The sequence below is a fragment of the Podarcis liolepis genome (assembly GCF_965112155.1).
Source record: "Podarcis liolepis genome assembly, chromosome: 16".
In the NCBI taxonomy this organism is placed as follows: Eukaryota; Metazoa; Chordata; class Lepidosauria; order Squamata; family Lacertidae; genus Podarcis; species Podarcis liolepis.
The window spans coordinates 22,696,384-22,715,957 of record NC_139567.1 but is presented as its reverse complement, the minus strand read 5'-3'; the positions used below and the strand labels follow the sequence as shown (position 1 = coordinate 22,715,957).

The 19,574-nt window shown below is 45.4% G+C and overlaps 1 protein-coding gene across 2 annotated transcripts in view; it reads right to left on the bottom strand.

Annotated features, from left to right (window-relative positions):
- TECTA (tectorin alpha) overlaps positions 1 to 19,574 on the bottom strand; it is an 81,541-nt gene that overhangs the window by 41,993 nt on the left and 19,974 nt on the right. For both annotated transcript variants that reach the window (XR_014520364.1, XM_083480880.1), the window contains exons 4-8: positions 18,486 to 18,623; positions 16,190 to 16,355; positions 10,387 to 10,799; positions 7,767 to 8,340; positions 3,949 to 4,541 (exon numbers count right to left, since the gene is read on the bottom strand). Coding sequence is in view for 1 of the 2 variants with exons in the window: in XM_083480880.1 (XP_083337006.1) it covers positions 3,949 to 4,541; positions 7,767 to 8,340; positions 10,387 to 10,799; positions 16,190 to 16,355; positions 18,486 to 18,623 (1,884 nt within the window). In the remaining variant the exon portion in view is untranslated. The remainder of the gene's footprint in view (positions 1 to 3,948; positions 4,542 to 7,766; positions 8,341 to 10,386; positions 10,800 to 16,189; positions 16,356 to 18,485; positions 18,624 to 19,574) is intronic.

Genomic DNA, 19,574 nt, shown 5'->3' with positions numbered 1-19,574 from the left:
CCAGAGCAGACAATACTGGACTAGATGAACCAATGGTCTAACTCAGTGTAAGGTATCTTTTTGTGTCCCCATGTTCCATCAAAATCCCTACTCCTGTATTTAAGCCTCTTGGCTCAATTGATTCCTGGCCTTTCTTCTCTTCAAAACTGTTGAAATGTGCATTGGAAAGTCCTTGGGCAAGGAAGAACAGGGCTGGCTGTGTCTGCCCAAGCTATTCTCTTCTTCTAAGGGGTTCAGCAGTAGGTTTGGGATGTGGGTAGCTGAATGACAATGCTGGCCAATGGACCACTGGCTTTGCTGAGTGGTAGACTACCTTTGGACATGGAGGTTTCATGGCTAGTAGCTATATGGACTGTCCTTGAAATGGCCTAGTCCCAAAGATGTGGCATTGGTGCAGTAATACGGAGATCTGTAAAGACTCTTTGAAACAAAGAAATCACAAGGAGTTCTGCAAATGATCTGTCCAACTCTCTAATTCATGGGTAGACAAAGTAAAGCCCTGGGGCTGGATCTGGCCCAATCGCCTTCTAAATCCGGCCCACGGGCGGTTCGGGAATCAGCATGTTTTCACATGAGTATAATGTGTGCTTTAATTTAAAATGCATCTCTGGGTTATTTGTGGGGCATAGGAATTTGTTCATTTTTATTCCCCCCCCCCAAATATAGTCCGGCCCCCCACAAGGTCTGAGGGACAGTGGACCGGCCCCCTGTTGAAAAAGTGTGCTGAGCCCTGCATCTAATTTTTGGGAAGTGATTTGCTCCTGTGGTTGTTGCAGAGCAAACCATTCTAGGCACTTGCACCCCTGATATTTTAAAACAAACAAATCTGAGATGATCACAGTATGCAGGTCAGAGACGCTTGATCTGACAGAGGTGTGTGTGAGACACATTGATCTGCAGATGCAGACATCCAGTGTGTAAACTTACCTTACTTACCTGGCAGGGGAGACACCTTGATCATGTAAACATGCATTTGTTGGAATGAACAGGGGGTGGGGGGTGGAATGAAGCAGGGATGGAGTCTGACTACTAAGCGCGGGTTTGCAAAATCAGTTTTTACAGCAAAATGTCATCACAAAATGTCACTACCAGATTGACGAAAAGGTGAATTTGTTTTTATAATGTCTCTCCTCTGCTTCCTATCACACATTAGCAGTGCTCATACATGCAAGCTAATCGTGTGAGACAGGTTCGAAGGTGCTGTTTGTGCTGAAAACTGCTTTAAATAAATTGTCCAGCGCGAACGCTTACTAAAGCACACATCCTTCCACCAGGTGGCAGTGTTGCCTATGCGCATGAGCCTAGGATGTGGAGAGGAGTTTCCCAGTGTTCAGGCCAATGGGGCAGAGGCACTACTGCCTGGGACAGTTAAATCCATCTTGCTCAGTCAAGAAAGTCTGCCAGGTTTCTGCAGGGATCTGGAAGCCTGCAAAATTTAGGGAGGGGGTTGAAAATAAAACTCATAATATCTCTGTGGTGTGACCACAACTTGGGTTATTGTATATACAGTTCTCATCAGCTCACCTCGAAAAGGATATTGTAGAGCTGGAAAAAGTTTAGAAAAGGGCAGTCAGAACGATCAAAGGGATACAGGAACTCCCCAAAGAGGAAAAGTTACTAGTTTCAGGCTTTTTAGTTTGGGGGATAAAGGTGAGTCTGGGGCAGGGACATGATAGAGGTGAATAGGATTGTGTGGCGATATGTTTGTCTCCGTCTCTTAGGATACTAAAACCTGGGAACATCCAGTGATGTTGAGTGTTAGAAGATTCAGAACTTCTTCACACGGCACATAGTTAAACTATGGAATTTGCTCACACGGGAGGCAGTTATGCCTACAAACTTGGATGGCTCTAAAAGACAAATTCACTAAGGATAAAGCTACCCCTTCTCCTGCAGTTCCCAGTAACTGGTATTCAGAAGCATTGATGCTTCCAGTCATGGTGGCAGAGCGTAGCCATTGTGGCTAGTAGCCACTGACAGCCTTTATCCTTCATGAATTTGTCCAATAATCTTTCAAACCCATTCAGGTTGGTGACCGTCGCTGCTTCATGTGGAAGTGAAGATTCATGTGGAAGTGAGTTCCATAGTTAGGGGGCTCCCCACTCTCTTCCTACAGTCCTGACTGAAGTTGCCTAGAATTTCATATTTTACATTTATGATTTGACATTCAAACATAAAATACAAAAATCAAATATTGAATTATCTGAATTCTCCGACCTCCCTCCTCCCCTCCATGGAGTCCACTAACAACATTTTCTTCTCCATCTCATACCATTTTCTATTTATCTATATAACTCAAAATTTAACCATAGTCAAAGTTGCCTAAACTTTCTGCTATTAATATATTTTTAAAACTGCATGTAAATTTCGCTCATGCAGATAACATCATCTCTCTCCCTCCCTCCCTCTCTCTATATCTGTCTTTTTAAGAGACACACAATTATTTTAACTGTGAGCAGCACAGCATCAAGCTGAGGTTGTTTGATCACTCATGTAAACTCATTTTGTGTCTTCCGTCATTAGTGTTAACACTGCCTGATAAAATGCGTATCTGGGGGAGAATGTCAGCGGCGGGTGTAGCTAATGAGACACTCTGCATTTCCTATCACAGATGATCCTCTGTCTTGGCAGGATTAAGAAAAGAACCAACTCTTTTGTTCATCAGGCAGCCAGGACAGGGGGGCAGATGACACGTTCAGTATGAACACACTTGTTATTATTGCTAAGCATTGTTTTGCTGGCTTAGAAGACCTGCATCTTAACTACTGGCTCAGCATCTGAGTGGATATTAGCAAAAAATCACATATTTGCAGTACACAATGAGTGTTATAGTCAGTTCCACCAGAACTCTTTGCTCTGCTATGTCGGGCAGTGGATCTGTCCAGGCCAAGAGCGGGGAAACTTTTGGGCTCCATGTGCCCGATCCAGGCTTGATTATTGTAACTCACTCTATGTGGGGCTGCCCTTGAGACTGACCCAGAAACTCCAGCGGGTGCAGAGTTCTGCAGCGAGACTCCTTACGGGGTCCTCACCATGGGATCACATTCACCTGGTGCTATACCAGCTGCAATGGCTCCCGTGGAGTACAGGGTCAGGTTTAAGGTGCTGGTTTTAACCTTTAAAGCCCTATACGGCCTAGGACTCTCGTACCTACGGGACCGCCTCTCCTGGTATGCCCCATGGAGGACCTTATGGTCTTCAAATAAAAACATCTTGGGGATCCCGGGCCACAGGGAGGTTAGGCTGGCCTCAGCCAGAGCCAGGGCTTTTTTGGCCGTGGCCCCAATCTGGTGGAACACTCTGTCACAAGCGACTAGGGCCCTGAGGGTCTTGACATCTTTCCGCAGGGCCTGCAAGACAGAGCTGTTCCACCAGGCCTTTGGCCAAGGCACAGTCTGACCCCCTCCTTCTGTAATCCTCATAGAACTCTAGCCCAATGGTTGCCATTAATTTGATTCTGAATTGATTTTAGAATGCATTTCAATTAATTGACTGTGATTTTGTGTAAACTGTGCCACTTTTACTGTTGTTAGCCGCTGTGAGTCCCAGCTTTGGCTGGGGCGGGTGGGATATAAATAAAATTCTATTATTATTATTATATTATTATTATCAGGATCAGCCTTGCGGGCCACATTTGACAAGTGGGCACAGCTGCCTACCTGTCAAAATCCATTGTGCTTACTCCGAGGCTTAAAAGTGAACCAGGAAGAGACCAGCAAAGTTTTTTCCACATCTCCCCATGCTTCCCCTTTAAGTCTCCAAGATCAGAGACTTAAAGATGGGAGGCGGGGAATCCCCCAGACTGCATTTAGGGGGCACATAAGTGGAGGACAGGGGGGACTCAGAGTAGGACCCTGGGAGATCAGGGTAAAATCCCCACTCAGCTCTGAAGTTCACTGGGTGACCTTCCACCAGCAGAATTTACTGAGCATTGATACAAGCCAGTACCTTGATTTCAGAGTTGTCTACGCCTCCAATTTTGACTTCCTGGCTGGCAATATGGATGATCAGGCTCCGAAGCCAGTCTGGACTTGATTCTGCTTTCTTTTTGCTTATGTCCACTTCCAGGAAGCTGGGTCTGTCCGGGCAGGTTTTGACCAGCGTGTAGGAGTTGTCTGGGGGGTAAGCGAATGTGACGCCGTCAAAGGTCTGCAGCACCTGATCCTGGGAGACCAGACACAACGTCTCCCTCTTGGGATAGCAGCCCTGGTAGCCATTTTCCACGGCGCAGACCTCTCCTTCTTGGCAGGAGGAGTTGAAGCAGGTGACCTCCCCTCCTTCCTCGCACCAACACTGCACCGTGCAGTCCACCGAGGCCCAGAACGACTCTCCGATGGCGTGGTACTGGCCGTCCACATCGCAGCCGCACTGGTGGATCGGGACGCACAGGTCTGTGCTGAGGACGTAGCCCTCGTTGCAGTCACAGCCCTCGGTGCAAGGAGAGGTGCAGGTCAAGGGGGCAGTGAGGTCTGAGCAGGTGGCCGGGCAGCTGCTGGTACACACAGAGTAGTGGCTGGACTCTGGACACTGCACAGCAGCAGCTGGAAGAAGCAGACAAGGGACATTGATTGATTTAGCCAGTTCATTTACTGCATTCATAGTCATTCATAGTCCACCTGTTTCTCCAAGGAGCTCACAGGTGGCACGCATGGTTCCTCTTCTTCCACACAACAATCCTGCAAGGTAGGTTGGGTTGAGAGTGAGTGACTGGCCTGGTGAGCTTCATGGCTGAGTGGGGAATGGAACCCTGGTTTCCCAGGCTGGAGCCCAACACTCTAACCACTACACCACACAGGCTGTCATTCAGCTTAAGAACATAAGAAGAGCCCTGCTGGATCAGGGGCCAATGGCCCATCTAGTCCAGCAACCAAATGCCCATGCAAAGCCCACAAGCAGAACCTGAGCACAACACCACTGTCCCCACTCGTGAGTCCCAGTGACTGGCATTCAGAGGCTCACTGCCTCTGACAGTGGAGATGGAACATAACCTTTATGGCCGGTAGCCATTCCAAGCTTTATCCTCCATGATAGCTTCTGGGGTTGTGCTGTCTGGGGCTGATGGGAGCTGTGGTTGAAAACAGATAGTCTAATAACGCAACCGATCATTGCATCCTCTTAAGAGTCTCGTTCTGTGTTATGCCAAAATTGGGCTGACAGTGTGGCAGCCTTAGGAACTCCCTGCCACACAAGCACTCCTCTATTGCGTTCCTGGTGCCTGGTGAAGGAGTTCCCCTTTCAGCAAGCCTTCCAAGTGGAGAACTATATCCCCAGTTTGTACTTGTATGGGATTTAACATGAATTGCTGTTGTTGTTTTGAATTGTGTTTACATATTTAATTGTGTTTTAATCAGTACTATTTTTCTAGAAAAAAGGGTGCCAGAATGCCTCCCTTGTTGTTTGATTCCCTCCCCCTCTTTCTTTTTCCTTTTCCCTTTCTCCTCCTGTGATGAGGCTGCATTTTAATATTTCAATGTTTCAATATTTTAACATTGTATTTTAATCTTGTTTTTATGTTGTATTCATTCAACTTGTTTTTATTATTGCTTGTTAGCTGCCCTGAGCCCAGCCTTAGCTGGGGAGGGCGGGGTATAAATAATAATAATAATAATAATAATAATAATAATAATAATAATAATAATAATAATTATCTTAGAATGGCAAAGGCGTCCGGCTGAGAGGTGCCGGAAATGAGTTCCAGTGAGCTCTGGCTGAAAAAAAGGCATGTGTTTTATCATTGTTTCTAAATGTTTTTTTAAATGTGAAAGCTGTGTTATTCATGCAGGGGCTCGGGCTGGGTGACCTTTGAAGTCCCTTCCAACTCTGCAATTCCATGGTTCTATGATTATACTATGTGTATTGATTATATTGTTGATCACTTTGGAATGGCTCATGGGAAGCGATTCATAAATGACATTAATCATCATCACATCTGGAAGGCATCAGCTTTAATAAGGCTCTCTTAAGCTAGCAGGTGGTTATACCTGAGACATGTATCAGTGCTAGTCCAACTCAGAGTAGACCCTGCCTGAAACCCTGGAGAGCTGCTGCCAGTCAGTGCAGGCTATATTTAGCTAGATGCATCAATGGTCTGACTCAGTATAAGGCAGCTTCCTATGTTCACAGTTCCTTTTCCTTTTCTGAGTTGGGCAGGTGCAAATCAAGATGAAGTCGGCTGAATGATGCAGGTGACAAATGAGAGAGAGAGGGAGAGAGGCAAGCCAGTACAGATGCCCCCAATTTATCCAAGCCCCAAATGTCAGCCATAAATCCCGCCGTGTCTCTCACTCGAATTCAACGCGGGCACTTAAATTCCTTCCACCGACCCAGCATTGAATTCCACCCAGGGAGCAAAGAACAAGCTAGAGTGGTTTCGCTTCTGCTTGTCCTTTGCTCGCTGCTCCTTAGTTACTTCAAGTGTCCCTTTGTCTTTTCTTGGATTGTAAACAGGGAGAGGGCTGAATCAGCTTTCATGGCAACAATGCTTACTTGAATCCCAGCCCCTCTTGGATCTTCTGTGTTAAGCTCATTCAGAGTTTGATTGGAGAGCTTTTTTTCCCTTTCCCCCCAGTGCTCCCACCAACGTTTCTTGAAGGCTGCTGAAACCACAGCTCTTCTCAGAAAGGGAATTCAGCGAAAGTTGACCTTACATTCCTCGCCCTCAAGCCTGGGTACAAGCAACTGCTCTGAGACACAGCCACTTGCTCTGTCCTTGCCTCTCCTTTTCCTGTGTATGCTGTTAAGAGCCTTGTTGAGCAAAGGATTGTTACAATGTGTGCTGCTTGGAAGGGTGAATAACGAAGCAATATGGAAATGTCTTAAGTGAAGAAATCTAAATGTGCATCAAGGGCACTAGATCAGTTCGGTGTTAACATGCATGCCGGAGAATGGTGGGAGACTCCAATTCTCTTGTCAGCCTGTCAGTTTTTCTCCAAAAACACAGCGATGCTGATTGGGGACAAAGAAGGGCAGAGTGAAATCTGTGGAACTCACTCCCACAGGAGGCAGAGATGGCCAAGAGTTTTGTGGGCTTTACAAAAGGATTAGACAAATTCGTGGAGGAGATGGCTAGCAATAACTGTCTGCCTTCACTGTTGGAGGCTTTCTGCCTTTGAATTAACTTGGGGTCATAGATGGGCAAGGGACGCAGGTGGCGCTGTGGGTTAAACCACAGAGCCTAGGACTTTCCGATCAGGAGGTCGGCGGTTTGAATCCCCGTGACGGGGTGAGCTCCCGTTGCTCGGTCCCTGCTCCTGCCAACCTAGCAGTTCGAAAGCATGTCAAAGTGCAAGTAGATAAATAGGTACCACTCCGGCGGGAAGGTAAACGGCGTTTCCGTGCGCTGCTCTGGTTCGCCAGAAGCGGCTTAGTCATGCTGGCCACATGACCCGGAAGCTGTATGCCGGCTCCCTTGGCCAATAAAGCGAGATGAGCACTGCAACCCCCGAGTCGGTCACGACTAGACCTAATGGTCAGGGGTCCCTCTACCTTTACCTATGATGAGTAGGACTTAGTCGGAGACAATCCTTGTTTTGCACCAGTGGCCCTGCTTCTTCATCTTTTTACAAAAATAAATAAATCACAAATTGACGAGATGTGGAGAACTGAAATGAAGATTGGGAAAACGAGGAACTGAGAGAAATGGAAATCAACAAATCTACCCATTCCTTGGGATGATGGGAGTTGTAGTCCAAGAACGGCCCCTGTTCCCATCTTGTTTGCTCCTGGAAGTTTGCATCTTTCTGAAGCTCCATTGTACGCCCACTTACCGCATCCAGTCTGTGCTCTCCACTCTCCGATGGGGATCCCAAGGGCTTGGCAAACCAAGGCATAAGCCTGAATGGCTTGGCAGAGCCCTCCGGTGCCATTATCTCGGATGCTACACAGGTCGTAAACACAGCTGTGGACAAAGGCTGTAGGGTCAACGATGGCGCCACATTCCCAGAGAGGACCTCCAGTTTTGTTGATAAAGCCACAGTGCTCGGGGCCAAAATAGAGGGACTCGGTCGCTGCATCGCAAAGGCTGCAGTTGTCTAAGCAGCCTGGGGAGCACTTCCATTCAGGGTGATAGACCCGCCAGCTTTCCCCCAGATCCAGCACCGACGTGGCCATTTTCCCATCCGAGCGCAGCACATCGTCCTCGGGGTTCTTGTTGTAGTTCCCGCAGAGACCACATGTGGCATTGATGTAGGAGCCTGGGACAGAAATAGCAGCATAATGGTCTCCATCGTAGGTCACTAAGAGGCCAAAGTCTGTTTCTACCGCTGTCGACAAACCACTCTGGTAGATTTTTATGGCCCCCAGTTCCAGGAAAACAGGTAGAGACATAACCAAGTCGTCTATCTGCAGGATGGGTACAAAATACAAAACATTGTTTGTTTTCTTTTATTAGAAATATATATAAATAGAGAGGAGGGGACATACGGAGAGGGAGCGGGGGGAAGAGGAGGGTCCAAAAAGTATTTATTTACTATTTTATAACAAACCTTCTGCTAACCTGACCATTATTATTTAATAATAATGGCTTGCCTTCATTATTAAATGAATTAAGGAACCATCCCGCCAGCACAAAGATCTCTGCTTGTGCAACAGGGATTCCCCTCCCCCTCCCACTGCACCCACCCACCCCCTTCTCAGATCTGCTCTGAAGAGTTGGGGGAACCCCAAATAGGTTTAGGGAGCACACAGTGGGCGGTGGGTAGCAAGAAAAGTCCCATTGCACAAGGGGAAATCCTGCTACTCATGGGAAGCTTACATAGGGCTACATTTGATACAATCCAACATTGTGAGTCACAAAGCCCCTCAAATTTATTAAGCACTGCCCAGAGATGCTATCCAGATGTGAGGGGGGGGGATTGCTGCAATCTGGAATTAAATCAGAAAGTTCAGTTTTGGATCCCACTATCCTAAAAGCAGGAATGACCTTGGGGTGGTGAAGAAGCTTTGTTCTCCAAACCCTAACCTGGAGGTGTTCTGCTTCATAACTGAGTTGGTACCATCCAGCCAGAAAGATTGTAATGTGCAGCATATACGCTCAAGCATAGCAGTACATAGGAAGAGGTCCATTTACATCTTGTGTATAAAAGGGGTGACATTGAAGTGTGAAGGAAGATGTAACAGTGTATTTCTGAAGAACTTTAAAAACTTTGGGTGCGAGGTCTACTGGGAGCTAGGAAAAAGGCTCCTTCAGCTTTATCTGGCCCAAAGGCCATCAGTTGACCACCCCTGTCTGAAAGGAGCGTTCAGACAGCAGCTACACACACTTCTCGAGATGAACTGAAAACCACGTGAAATGCCATTTTCATGCCAGAATAAAAACCTAGAAAGGATAACCCCAGTATTCATGATGGAAGCCTACAAGGAACAGTGTTAAGTGGATTCTGAGCTAATATTTCATGTATTGCAAGCAGGTTTTGCTGCTTTACAAATGAAATATTTCTCCAAACAACCCTGATATTATTTGAACATCCACCTCCCTCTCCAACTGGCTGACTGACACCACTACAACCAGCACCACCAGCGTTCTTATTCCAGTGCCATTTTTCCTTTTCAAACTTCTTCCTGGTTAATGCCCAGCCAACAGAGGGTCAAATGTAGTGGTGTCATGGCATTATGTAGCCAATCAGAGCTGGATACATGACAACTTCTCTGAGGCTGAGCGAAACAGCTCAGGAAGCACTATCCTAACTTTGCAGTCCCTGAAAAATTGCCAAAAGGGTGGTGGTGGTGGTTGATTTTTGTTAAAAATGTTTGTGGAAATATCCCATTTTTTTCAGTCTAGCTCTAGTTTTAAATGGGGTTGGAGGAGAAATTCAATACAGTTCTCTTTTGAAGATGAAGTGGCTTAATTCACTCTTCCCAAAACAATGTGTGAACAGAAACACAACCATACTTTGAAATTTGCACATCTCCAAATCTTGCAAAACATTTCTTCAGTGAAGTAATATGCACACAATGCATATGATTGAGTAAAGTGTGCATAAAATAGCACATATTAGTGAAAATATCATGTAAAAATGCATTATATTAAGCTAAACTTTCCTGTGAACTGCCCTGAGACCTCCGGGTATAGGGCAGTATATAAATTCAAAGAAGAAGTACAACAACAACAACAAGAAGAAGAACAAGAACAAGAAGAAGAACAAGAAGAAGAAGCTTTGCAAAGAAGTTTGCATTGGGAGAAATCCACTCTAAAATGCTGATGAATTTTTGTGACTTAAAACAAATAAATCACAAAAAGAAGTGGAAATGTGGAGAGCTGATTCTTAAGACTGGAAAAGTGAGAAATTGAGCGAAACCAAAATTGATGTATTCGCTGGTCCCTAATTTTAAATGAATTAAGGACCCTTAATTGAATTTTCTCCCCATACTGTAAAAATTGACTCTCACCATAATTTTCCCAAAGCTGCCTTTGGGGATGACTATCTTGTGCGAGTAAACCTCAACAGAGATGTCCTTTAGCCAGGAAACAGAAGAGCCGCCTCGGTTCTCATTCTTGGCTTCCACGCTAAAGAAAGGGAGGATGGATCCTGGCCAACACTGCCTGGCTAGGAGGTAGGAGCAAGAACCCTGGAAATGGAAGAGGAAGCCATCGAAAGTGTGGTAGTGAGGGTCCCCGAAGACCACACAAGTGCTGCTTTCCACTGGAACACACTGGTAGAACTTATCCTTTGGCTCACAGAGTTCGTAGGGGCCGCAAGACACCTCCTGGCAAAATATCTCATTGTTGAAATCCAGGCAACGACATTTGATGGAGCAGTTTGCGCTTTCCCAGAATATCTCTCCTTGACGGAGAAACTGGCCTATAAGAATAAGAACAAGAAAAAGAAAAAGAATCAGCCCATTTTGTAGCAAAGATCTGGATGCAACGATGTTTTACTCCGAGTAAATCAATTTTAAACACACACACACACACACACACACACACACACACACACACACTTCAAATGATAGCAATCCTGAATTGCAAAAGCTGCTTGAATTTAGTAGGTGTCACTTCTACGTTCATAGCACGAGAAGACGAAAACTCAACATGTTCAAATCGCAGTGCATTGACCACAATTAAGCTCCGACAAAGTCTTCTGGCACCAACAAATTACTACATCCGTGCAGCGTGAATTACATCTCAAATATGCCACCGCTGCTGTAACTGAATTCTAGTAACAATTGGGTGAGTTATGTTTGCAACTCAAGGGGCATTAATTTGCAATTGCTTAGTTAGGCTCATTTTCCTCCAATATGAATTAGCAGTAATTAAACATCAAGCAGCATAATTTTGAAGCAACAATACTTCATGATAGACACGGCATTACAGAAAATAAACCACTGTGTGTGTGTGCTTATCTATAATACAAAATTTTGAATTCCTTACATCAGGGGTGGGAGATGTTTTTCAGCCTGAGGGCCACATTTACTTCCAGACAAACCTCTGGGGGAGAGATGCTAGTGGTGGGTGGAGCAACGAAGCTGAATTTTACCTTTGCACAGTAGGCCAGTTTCCACACATACCTACATACATCTCTGTTTGGCATCCAAACAAGTAAAAAAATATTATCAGAGTTCAAAGACACGTTGCTGCTCTGGATTCCTCTGGGAGGAAGGCTGGGATGTAAACCGAATGAAATGAAATCAAATGAAATAAATAATTCTAGACAGGCCAAAGAGGAGGCACAACTGGTGAGGGGTGTGGTCTGGGGATTCTAGATTCTGCTGTCCGCAGGTTACTTGATTCGGGTTGGAAAACCCTCCCTTTGATTAGGTTATCCAAGCCTTTTCCTCCTGGCACATGCCCCAGGTGAATGAAGAAAAGAGTGGCAATTGTAATTTTGGTAAAGGCCACCCCCCTGCTGAACGTCATTGGTCAGGCGTGGATACACTCTCTTCCCACACCTATTTTCACATGGACACACAGTGGGATAATGCAGAATCAATTTTCAGAATGAAACCAGTGTGGCGATCACACAGGGTCCCTGGACATTTGACGGTCTATTGATCCCTGTGCCACCACTGTGGTTGCTTCCCCGCTGCCACCAACCCGTTTCTCTCGGGTACACACAGAGTCCAGACAGTTGTTAACATTAAACCAAATAAACAAGTTTATTTTAAAAGCATTATCAAGTTTATGGTTTCAGATAATTTTTCTTGTCAGTTTCTTAATCTTAGTTTCTTTACCGGCCTATACCTCCCTAATAACTTCTAACTGATTGCCCCAACTGTCTATCTGACTCCTCTTAACAGATTCTCTCACTCTCTCACAACAAACTATCCCAACCCACAGACTTATCTTCCCTCTCTCTTCTCTAACACCAGACTCCCCAGCAACTCCAACTCTAACTCCAACTCCTCCCCTTGGGTTCCCACTGGCCAATCACTTCACACTCATTTAACCCTTTCCTTATGACCCAGCATGATATCACACACACAGGAAGGCAAACGCCACAACCAGCTTTTCAGGGGCAAAGAAATATGCAATAGTTGTAGGTTGTGTATGGTCTGCAATAGCTAAAACCAGTACTCAGCCTCCATTAAGTCTAGAATAAAGTGTGTCTGCAGCTGAAGTTCCCTTGTCATTTCCACCATATTGAGCTTGGGTCATTGCCTGGGCACCATCCAGACTCTGGTATAGGGCTCACTAGCTTTGCTTTAGGTATCTCTGCCTCTCAACCTGCCTGTTCCTCCTTTATCTCCCTCCATCCATGCTTCCATGCCTGCCAGTTTCCCCATCTGTTGGCTTGCCTTCATCCTCATCCCAACCCACTCCTGCCCCTGAGCTTTGGACAGGCTTCCCAGCTCAGCTTCTGGCTTGCAGTCGCCTCTGCCTCCAGGCTGACTCTCTTGTCTGTGGGTCAGCCCTGGGGCTCCCCAATCCAACATGGCTAGATGGACAGACGCATGTTCTGTTGCCTGCAGTGTGCAGACAGGTGGCAGAGAAAGAATATTCTCAGACATGTGGCAGAGAAAGGATATATGCTCTTTTAAATTCCTAAACCGCTAATGCTATAATCTCCCTGCACTCAAGTCCCTGTGGGGTGGCAGAGATAGTTTTGGCCCTGTTTATACTGATGCTCACACACACATTATGCAGGGAGGCCTGTTAACGCATCTGAGATCCATAATTCAGGAGCCGGGGAAATGTTTGATCAGCCATAGCATCTTTTCAAGGCGATGGCATTTCCAACGGAGTGTGCAGGAGGGGCTCGCTTGTTATCAGCTAGCATGTTGTGTTTGTAAAGATAAGGTTAATAGGATCCCTATCAGTGCTGGTATTTTAAAAATCTAGCACAAGAGGACCATAACTTAATAGAAAAGTAGTAATGAAGTGGTGGCGGCCTTGTGGTGTGGTTCTTGTTGTTTTGATTCATCTGTTAGTTGCAAATTACGTGAGCACAATCTGCACATTTTCTCTGTTAGCTGCAAATTGTGAGAAAGCCTCAGTGTCTCAGGACATGCTGGGGCAGATAAAGAATGGATGGGGAACAGTGGTGATTGGTGTCTGTTGGGACTGGTAGGGTGCAAGGCCAGGAGGCCACCTGTAGGTGGAGCCAGAGGCAATATCAGGAAGAGCCAAATGATTCTAGTTTTGTCCCCATCCTCCTCCTTCCTTCTGGGTTCTACAAGGACAACACAGAGATTAAGGAGAAGGAAGATGACAGCCTGGGATTGTCCCAGGAGGGTGGGAGCTGGCTGAGACCAAGCGGAGATTGCCCAAATTTTATAGACTGCTTCAAAGCACAGAGCCAACCTGCATGGTAAAAGCAAAATAAAACACAGAAACAGAAGCTCATAAAGCCCATCCAATGAACTCTTAAACCATAAAGCCATCCATAGAAACTAATATAAAAACTGATGCTCTGTGGATGCCTCTGTTGATGTTCGTGGCTCATCTGTGGCCCTCTGGCTGTTGTTAGACTGCAGCTCCCATTGGCTCCAGCCAGCTTGCCCAACCCTCAAGGATGCTCAGACAGTAGAACATGAGACTCTTATTCTCAGGGTTGTGGGTTCGAGCAATACGTTGGGCAAAAAAGATTGCAGGGGGTTGGACTAGATGACCCTTGTGGTCCCTTCCAACGCTACAGTTCTATGATTCTATGATGTGAGCCCAGCCATATCTGGAAGGCCACAGGATCTCCACCGCTGCTATAAAGGGAAGTGCCCTGGGATTCATTGCTGCTTTCACTTCAACAGACTGACCTGGCTGGTGTTTCCCATTAATTGCTACTACCAGAGATAAGAAAGGAAGTGAGAGAACAATGCAACCTACTAGCATTAAATGAGATCATTTTTTTTATGTAGGAGGCTCTTAGCGGTCTCCACTGCATTTGTCCTTTATTATCTGACAGGTTAAGATAATGACTGTAAGGTACTCTGCGCTAATTAACATCAACATTACCAGCGAGAATGAACAAATATTAACAAATTATGACAATTCACTACCACGCTCTCATAGCTTATTGCTCTCCCTGCCATCCCTTCAAACTACAGTTCCTATAATTCCTTCAGGAGGGTCACCACAGGGATGCAAGAAATTCCTCCAAGCAATTTCACAGAACCTTTCAGCTCCCCTTGTAATTCCGTGGGTGTTCTGCCTGAGTAGGAATTTACTTTAAGTTTCTCAGTTTAGGATGAAATGTGATGACAACCCCAGTTAGGTAAAGGTAAAGGGACCCCTGACCATTAGGTCCAGTCGTGACTGACTCTGGGGTTGCAGCGCTCATCTCGCTTTACTGGCTGAGGGAGCCGGCGTACAGCTTCCGGGTCATGTGGCCAGCATGACTAAGCCGCTTCTGGCGAACCAGAGCAGCGCACGGAAACGCCGTTTACCTTCCTGCTGAAGCGGTACCTATTTATCTACTTGCACTTTGAGGTGCTTTCAAACTGCTAGGTTGGCAGGAGCAGGGACCGTGCAACGGGAGCTCACCCCGTCACGGGGATTCGAACTGCCAACCTTCTGATCGGCAAGTCCTAGGCTCTGTGGTTTAACCCACAGCGCTACCCGCGTCAACAACCCCAGTTAAACAGGCTTAAAAGCAGAGATATGCTTGTAGCACAGATGTGGCCTGCCCTCTTACACCGTTGTAAGTAATGAATAAGGTTCATTGTTCATGCACAGGTGTCAAGGCAGGGATGTCCCTCCCGCCCAGGACTAATCTTACCTTAGAGTTATCCAGGTGATCTTTGGCAAACTGCTATTCTCTCAGGGCCCAGTCTGCAGTATGGAGACTATATTGGCCTACTTTACATGGTTGTTGTAAGACAGCCTTCCTCAGCAAGGCGCTCTCCAGATGATTTGGACTACAGCTGCCATCAGCTCCAGCCAGCACAGCCAATAGTCAGGAAACATGGGAGTTGTAGTCTAAACCTTCTGAAGGACACCAGATTTGGTGGGAGGGTGTTTTAAGGTTTGTGGGACTGGTGCCATCACTTTCTGTTTTTGAGCACTAGGAAGAAACATTGATACTCAACAACTCCATTGGATCTTAAATTTCTCTTAGCAGGGTGAAGTGTCATTGGATCTCTATCATCTATCATCTATCTATCTGTCTGTCTATCTATCTATCTATCATCTTTAGATATGTGTAATTGGGGTTGTTTTACCCTAGGTTTTTAATGTGTTCTGTGTCCTTTTTTTGTAAGTTGCTTTGATTTTCATTATTTGAACAAAAAAGAAAGAAAGAATAAACAAATAAATATAATAAACAAATATAATAAACAAATATTTAATATGCATGGTGAGTTTTGAACGCATATGTCAAACATTGCCTGGTTGCAGAGGCTGCCTGCCACAGGAGGTATTCATTGCTGCAAAACACTGCCCAAAACACTGACAGTCAGTGTAGTCAACAGTGTAGTCTCTTTCAGCTTCTGCCTTCTGGAAGAAGATACAGACTAAGACTAGTCTGAGAAACAGTTTCTACCCAAATGTGATTTTGGTTTTAAACGCAGTATAAGGAGTCTCTATAGGAGTATATTGTATTTAAAAATGAGGTATCAGGGTTTTTAGGGGGCTAACCAGGTTGGGGTAGCTGGGATAGCAGGCTTGTTGGTTTTTGAATGTCTTATGTAGGTTTTTCAATTTTGTTGTTCTGTATGGGACAATGACAATAAAGATATCATATTGTATCGTATTTTGCTGCCTGGATCAAAAGTTGGAAACAACATAAAGTGGGATTTTTTAAAAAAAATTATTGCTTACCTCTAAAACTGCACCCGTTGGCTGGGTCAATTTCCCTTCCATCGATTCTGAACACCCAGCGGCCTGGCACATTGACGTTGGTTGTGTCTTCTATGTTGGCTATATCTGGGGTTCTGGAACCAGGTATGCTGAAAAAGTTGGTGCTATTTCCACCGTTGAAGCCAGCCTACAATACATAGGGGAGAGTGGGGCGGGGAATGAGTAAAAGGCTGCAGCCATGGTTGGCCCACCCATGAGGAAGGTGAGGTGGCTGCCTCAGGCAGCAAATCCAGCCTCTACTGCAGCTGCATTTTATGCTATTTTGTTCCTTTTAGATCACAGCACATCCCTGTTTTCCAGGGTAACTAAGCTTTGCTCATAAAACTCACCAGGGTTAATATCAGCAGTGTTACAACTATGTTTTCTGTGCCTGGCGTTCTATTGTATGATGCAGTTATTAGTAATTTTATTGCTGTGGTTTTCGGGGGGGGGGTGTTGTACTTATTTTGCACATCTTCACAAAGTTTTCTTCTGAATATTGGTCGCTGGCCGTCATCAAGAGATAGATGAACTGATTGATGGAACTCCCTGTTAGGATATAGTTCCGTTCCACCTTACAAGGGACAGGCATGACTATTGTGTGTCACATGCCTGTTTACATTTCCAGCACAGTCTGCTGGGAACTTCCGTTTGTATATAGCTTTTGTGTTACTGCTGTTTTGCTGGAGACGAAGGGAAGCAGACATGTTTTCCTTTGTTCCTGAACTGTGCTGAATAAAATGCTGTACATTATGCTTACACATTTCTCTGTCCGCCTCTTCTGCTGTGAGAAGATTTACACACTCTGCTGACAGAGCGTGCACGGGTCTCTAAACGTATCTGAGGCTCGTGTCGCTGACCGATGCTGTTCCAAGGGAGACCGGTGATCGTGATCGTCCGGCTGCCGGCCAGTGGCTGGAGCCAGCTGGGGGCCTGCCTGATGTCCCCATCTCCCCGGAAGCACCCCAACACTCCCATCAGTAGTGATGACGAGTCCTGATCCAAAACACCCAGAAAGCAATGCAGTGGGGAAGGCAGGTGCAACCTTTTGTGAAGGTACACTTCGTCAGCTGTGCGGTTATCTTCAGTTGACAAGCGTATGCATAAGCATGTGTGATACACACACACTTGGGCACCGAGTGGGGGAAATTGCAAAATGCAGTGGAAAATGGCAAGTGCAATAAAAGTAGAGTCTCTTGAAATTCAAGGAGAGCTTAAGTGGGGAAAATAAACACAGCAACTTTTCATGAAAGTGGTGGCCCACGATAAGCCTCCGATGAAGTGGGCTTCATCTTCTAGCATCTATCATACAGCTTATGGTGGAACAAATTCGTTAATCTTTCAGTGCTACAAGACTGCTGTTTTTCGCTGCAACAATCCTCTGGAATAAGAACATAAGACGAACCCACTGGATCAGGCCCACAATGGTCCATCTAGTCCAGCATCCTGTTCTCACAGCAGCCAATCAGATGCTTGTGGGAAACTCTCAAGCAGGAACCAAATGCAGGAACCTCTCTTCTTCTGTGGCTTCCAACAACTGGTATTCAGAAGCATTTTTATCTCTGTGCTGAAGCAAACACTGAACTTACAGGAAAAGGCCATGGCTCAATGGAACAGCAGCTGTTATTGTGCAGAAGGTCCTAGGTTCAATCACCATCATCTGCAGGTAGGGCTGGGAATATCCCCTGCTTGAAACCCTGGAGAGCTGCTTCCAGCCAGCATGGACAATATTGACCTAAATGGGCCAGTGGTCTGGCTCGGTCTGTTTCTTTGAACCACACTCTGAACTGTGAATAGTGACTCTGCCATTCTATTCCTATTGTGATTCCTATTGCTACTAGCCACAGGACCACCAGGTTTGATGAGCCAAAGAGGAATGGATGGACAGACGGACAGACGGATGGAATCAGCTCTTCCTCCAACTCCTTTACTTCTCCCCAACTCCTCAGTGCCGTATCTATCACTAAGATCTTTGCCTCAGGGCAAGGGACAGGCCCACTTTTCAAAATGGGCCCTGCCTCCTGTTTCCTCAGGCTGAACATAGCCTCTGGGCCTTGAAGGGGAGGAGGAAAGGAACATGTCCCTTCTTCTCAACTCAGATGCTACAGGTGGAGAAATAGGCAACATGACCCCTCTCTGGAACTTGGGACCTTTTTTGGGGGGGGTGTTAGATACTATTCTCTACACCCACAGAGCTGCCTGCTTTTTCCTCATGGATGCCAGGCACCAAAATGGTCACTGGAGAAGACAGCCTAAGGAGAGAAACTCAAGTTCCTACCTGAGCCATCACACCACCAAGGCCTGTCAGAGGGTCTCCTCCACTTGCAGTCCCTGTGGTCCAGTTGATTTCCTCATAGTTGAAGATGGCAAATGAGGATGTTCCATCTGAGACCAGGAGAGCCTGGAAGGTGTTCACCTGTTTGAAGCACAAATTCTTGTTTTAGACAGTGAGATAAATGTTTCCCTTTGGCCAAGCTTTTCCTTCGAGTTTGAATAATTTCTCCAAACAATGAAAAAATATATAAACATATAAGTGCAACTTTTTAATTTATGAAATTAGGGCGCAACTTCTTAAGCACACCAAATTTCAATATTTTCTTTTCTAGTTCCTAAAAGCCCAACAGCACCTTTAGTTGACTGAAAACATTTAGTACTGAAAACATTTAAATTGGGATATTATCTTGACATTTTGTAAGCAAGACAGAGCAGAGCAAAGAATTAGTCAGCTCCCCCCCAATGCACACACTGAATTTTCGTTACGCTGTTGATTCAACCTCAACAGATGTTTCTCCAACAAAAATATCTTAATTTACCTGTTTTGTACTTTGTACGTCCTATAGATGGCAGTGTTAGAATAAGCACTGAAAAACATGACTAAAACTTTGTTCTGGAACTTCTGGTATCAGCCTTCCCACCATCACATTTTTATCCATACAAGCGTTATCTTATTCGGTTACCTTCCCTATTCAGATAGTATAATAATGCAAACCCTGGCTTTTTTTAGAACAGTAAACAGGATTTTGCACCAAAACCTAGGCAACAGAATATGTTGGCCATTGATTTGCTTGTTTATTTAAGTTTAGAAGACCTTCCTACTTGGGAAAGAAAAAAAAGGGCCTGGAAATTAATCTAATAGTGAATAGATTTCAAAGCCACAACCAGGAGAGGCTGGTCTGGCCTGAATGTGCTAATAATAATAATAATAATAATAATAATAATAATAATAATAATAGAATAGGACATCCCTATTTTCATTGGAGGGTATGCAACTTAAGTCTGAGAAGTTTCAACAATTAAAACAAATGCTATATTAGATAGGCACGGAAATGCTTCAACTGCAATAAGCCCATTGATAGTCTATGTGGTT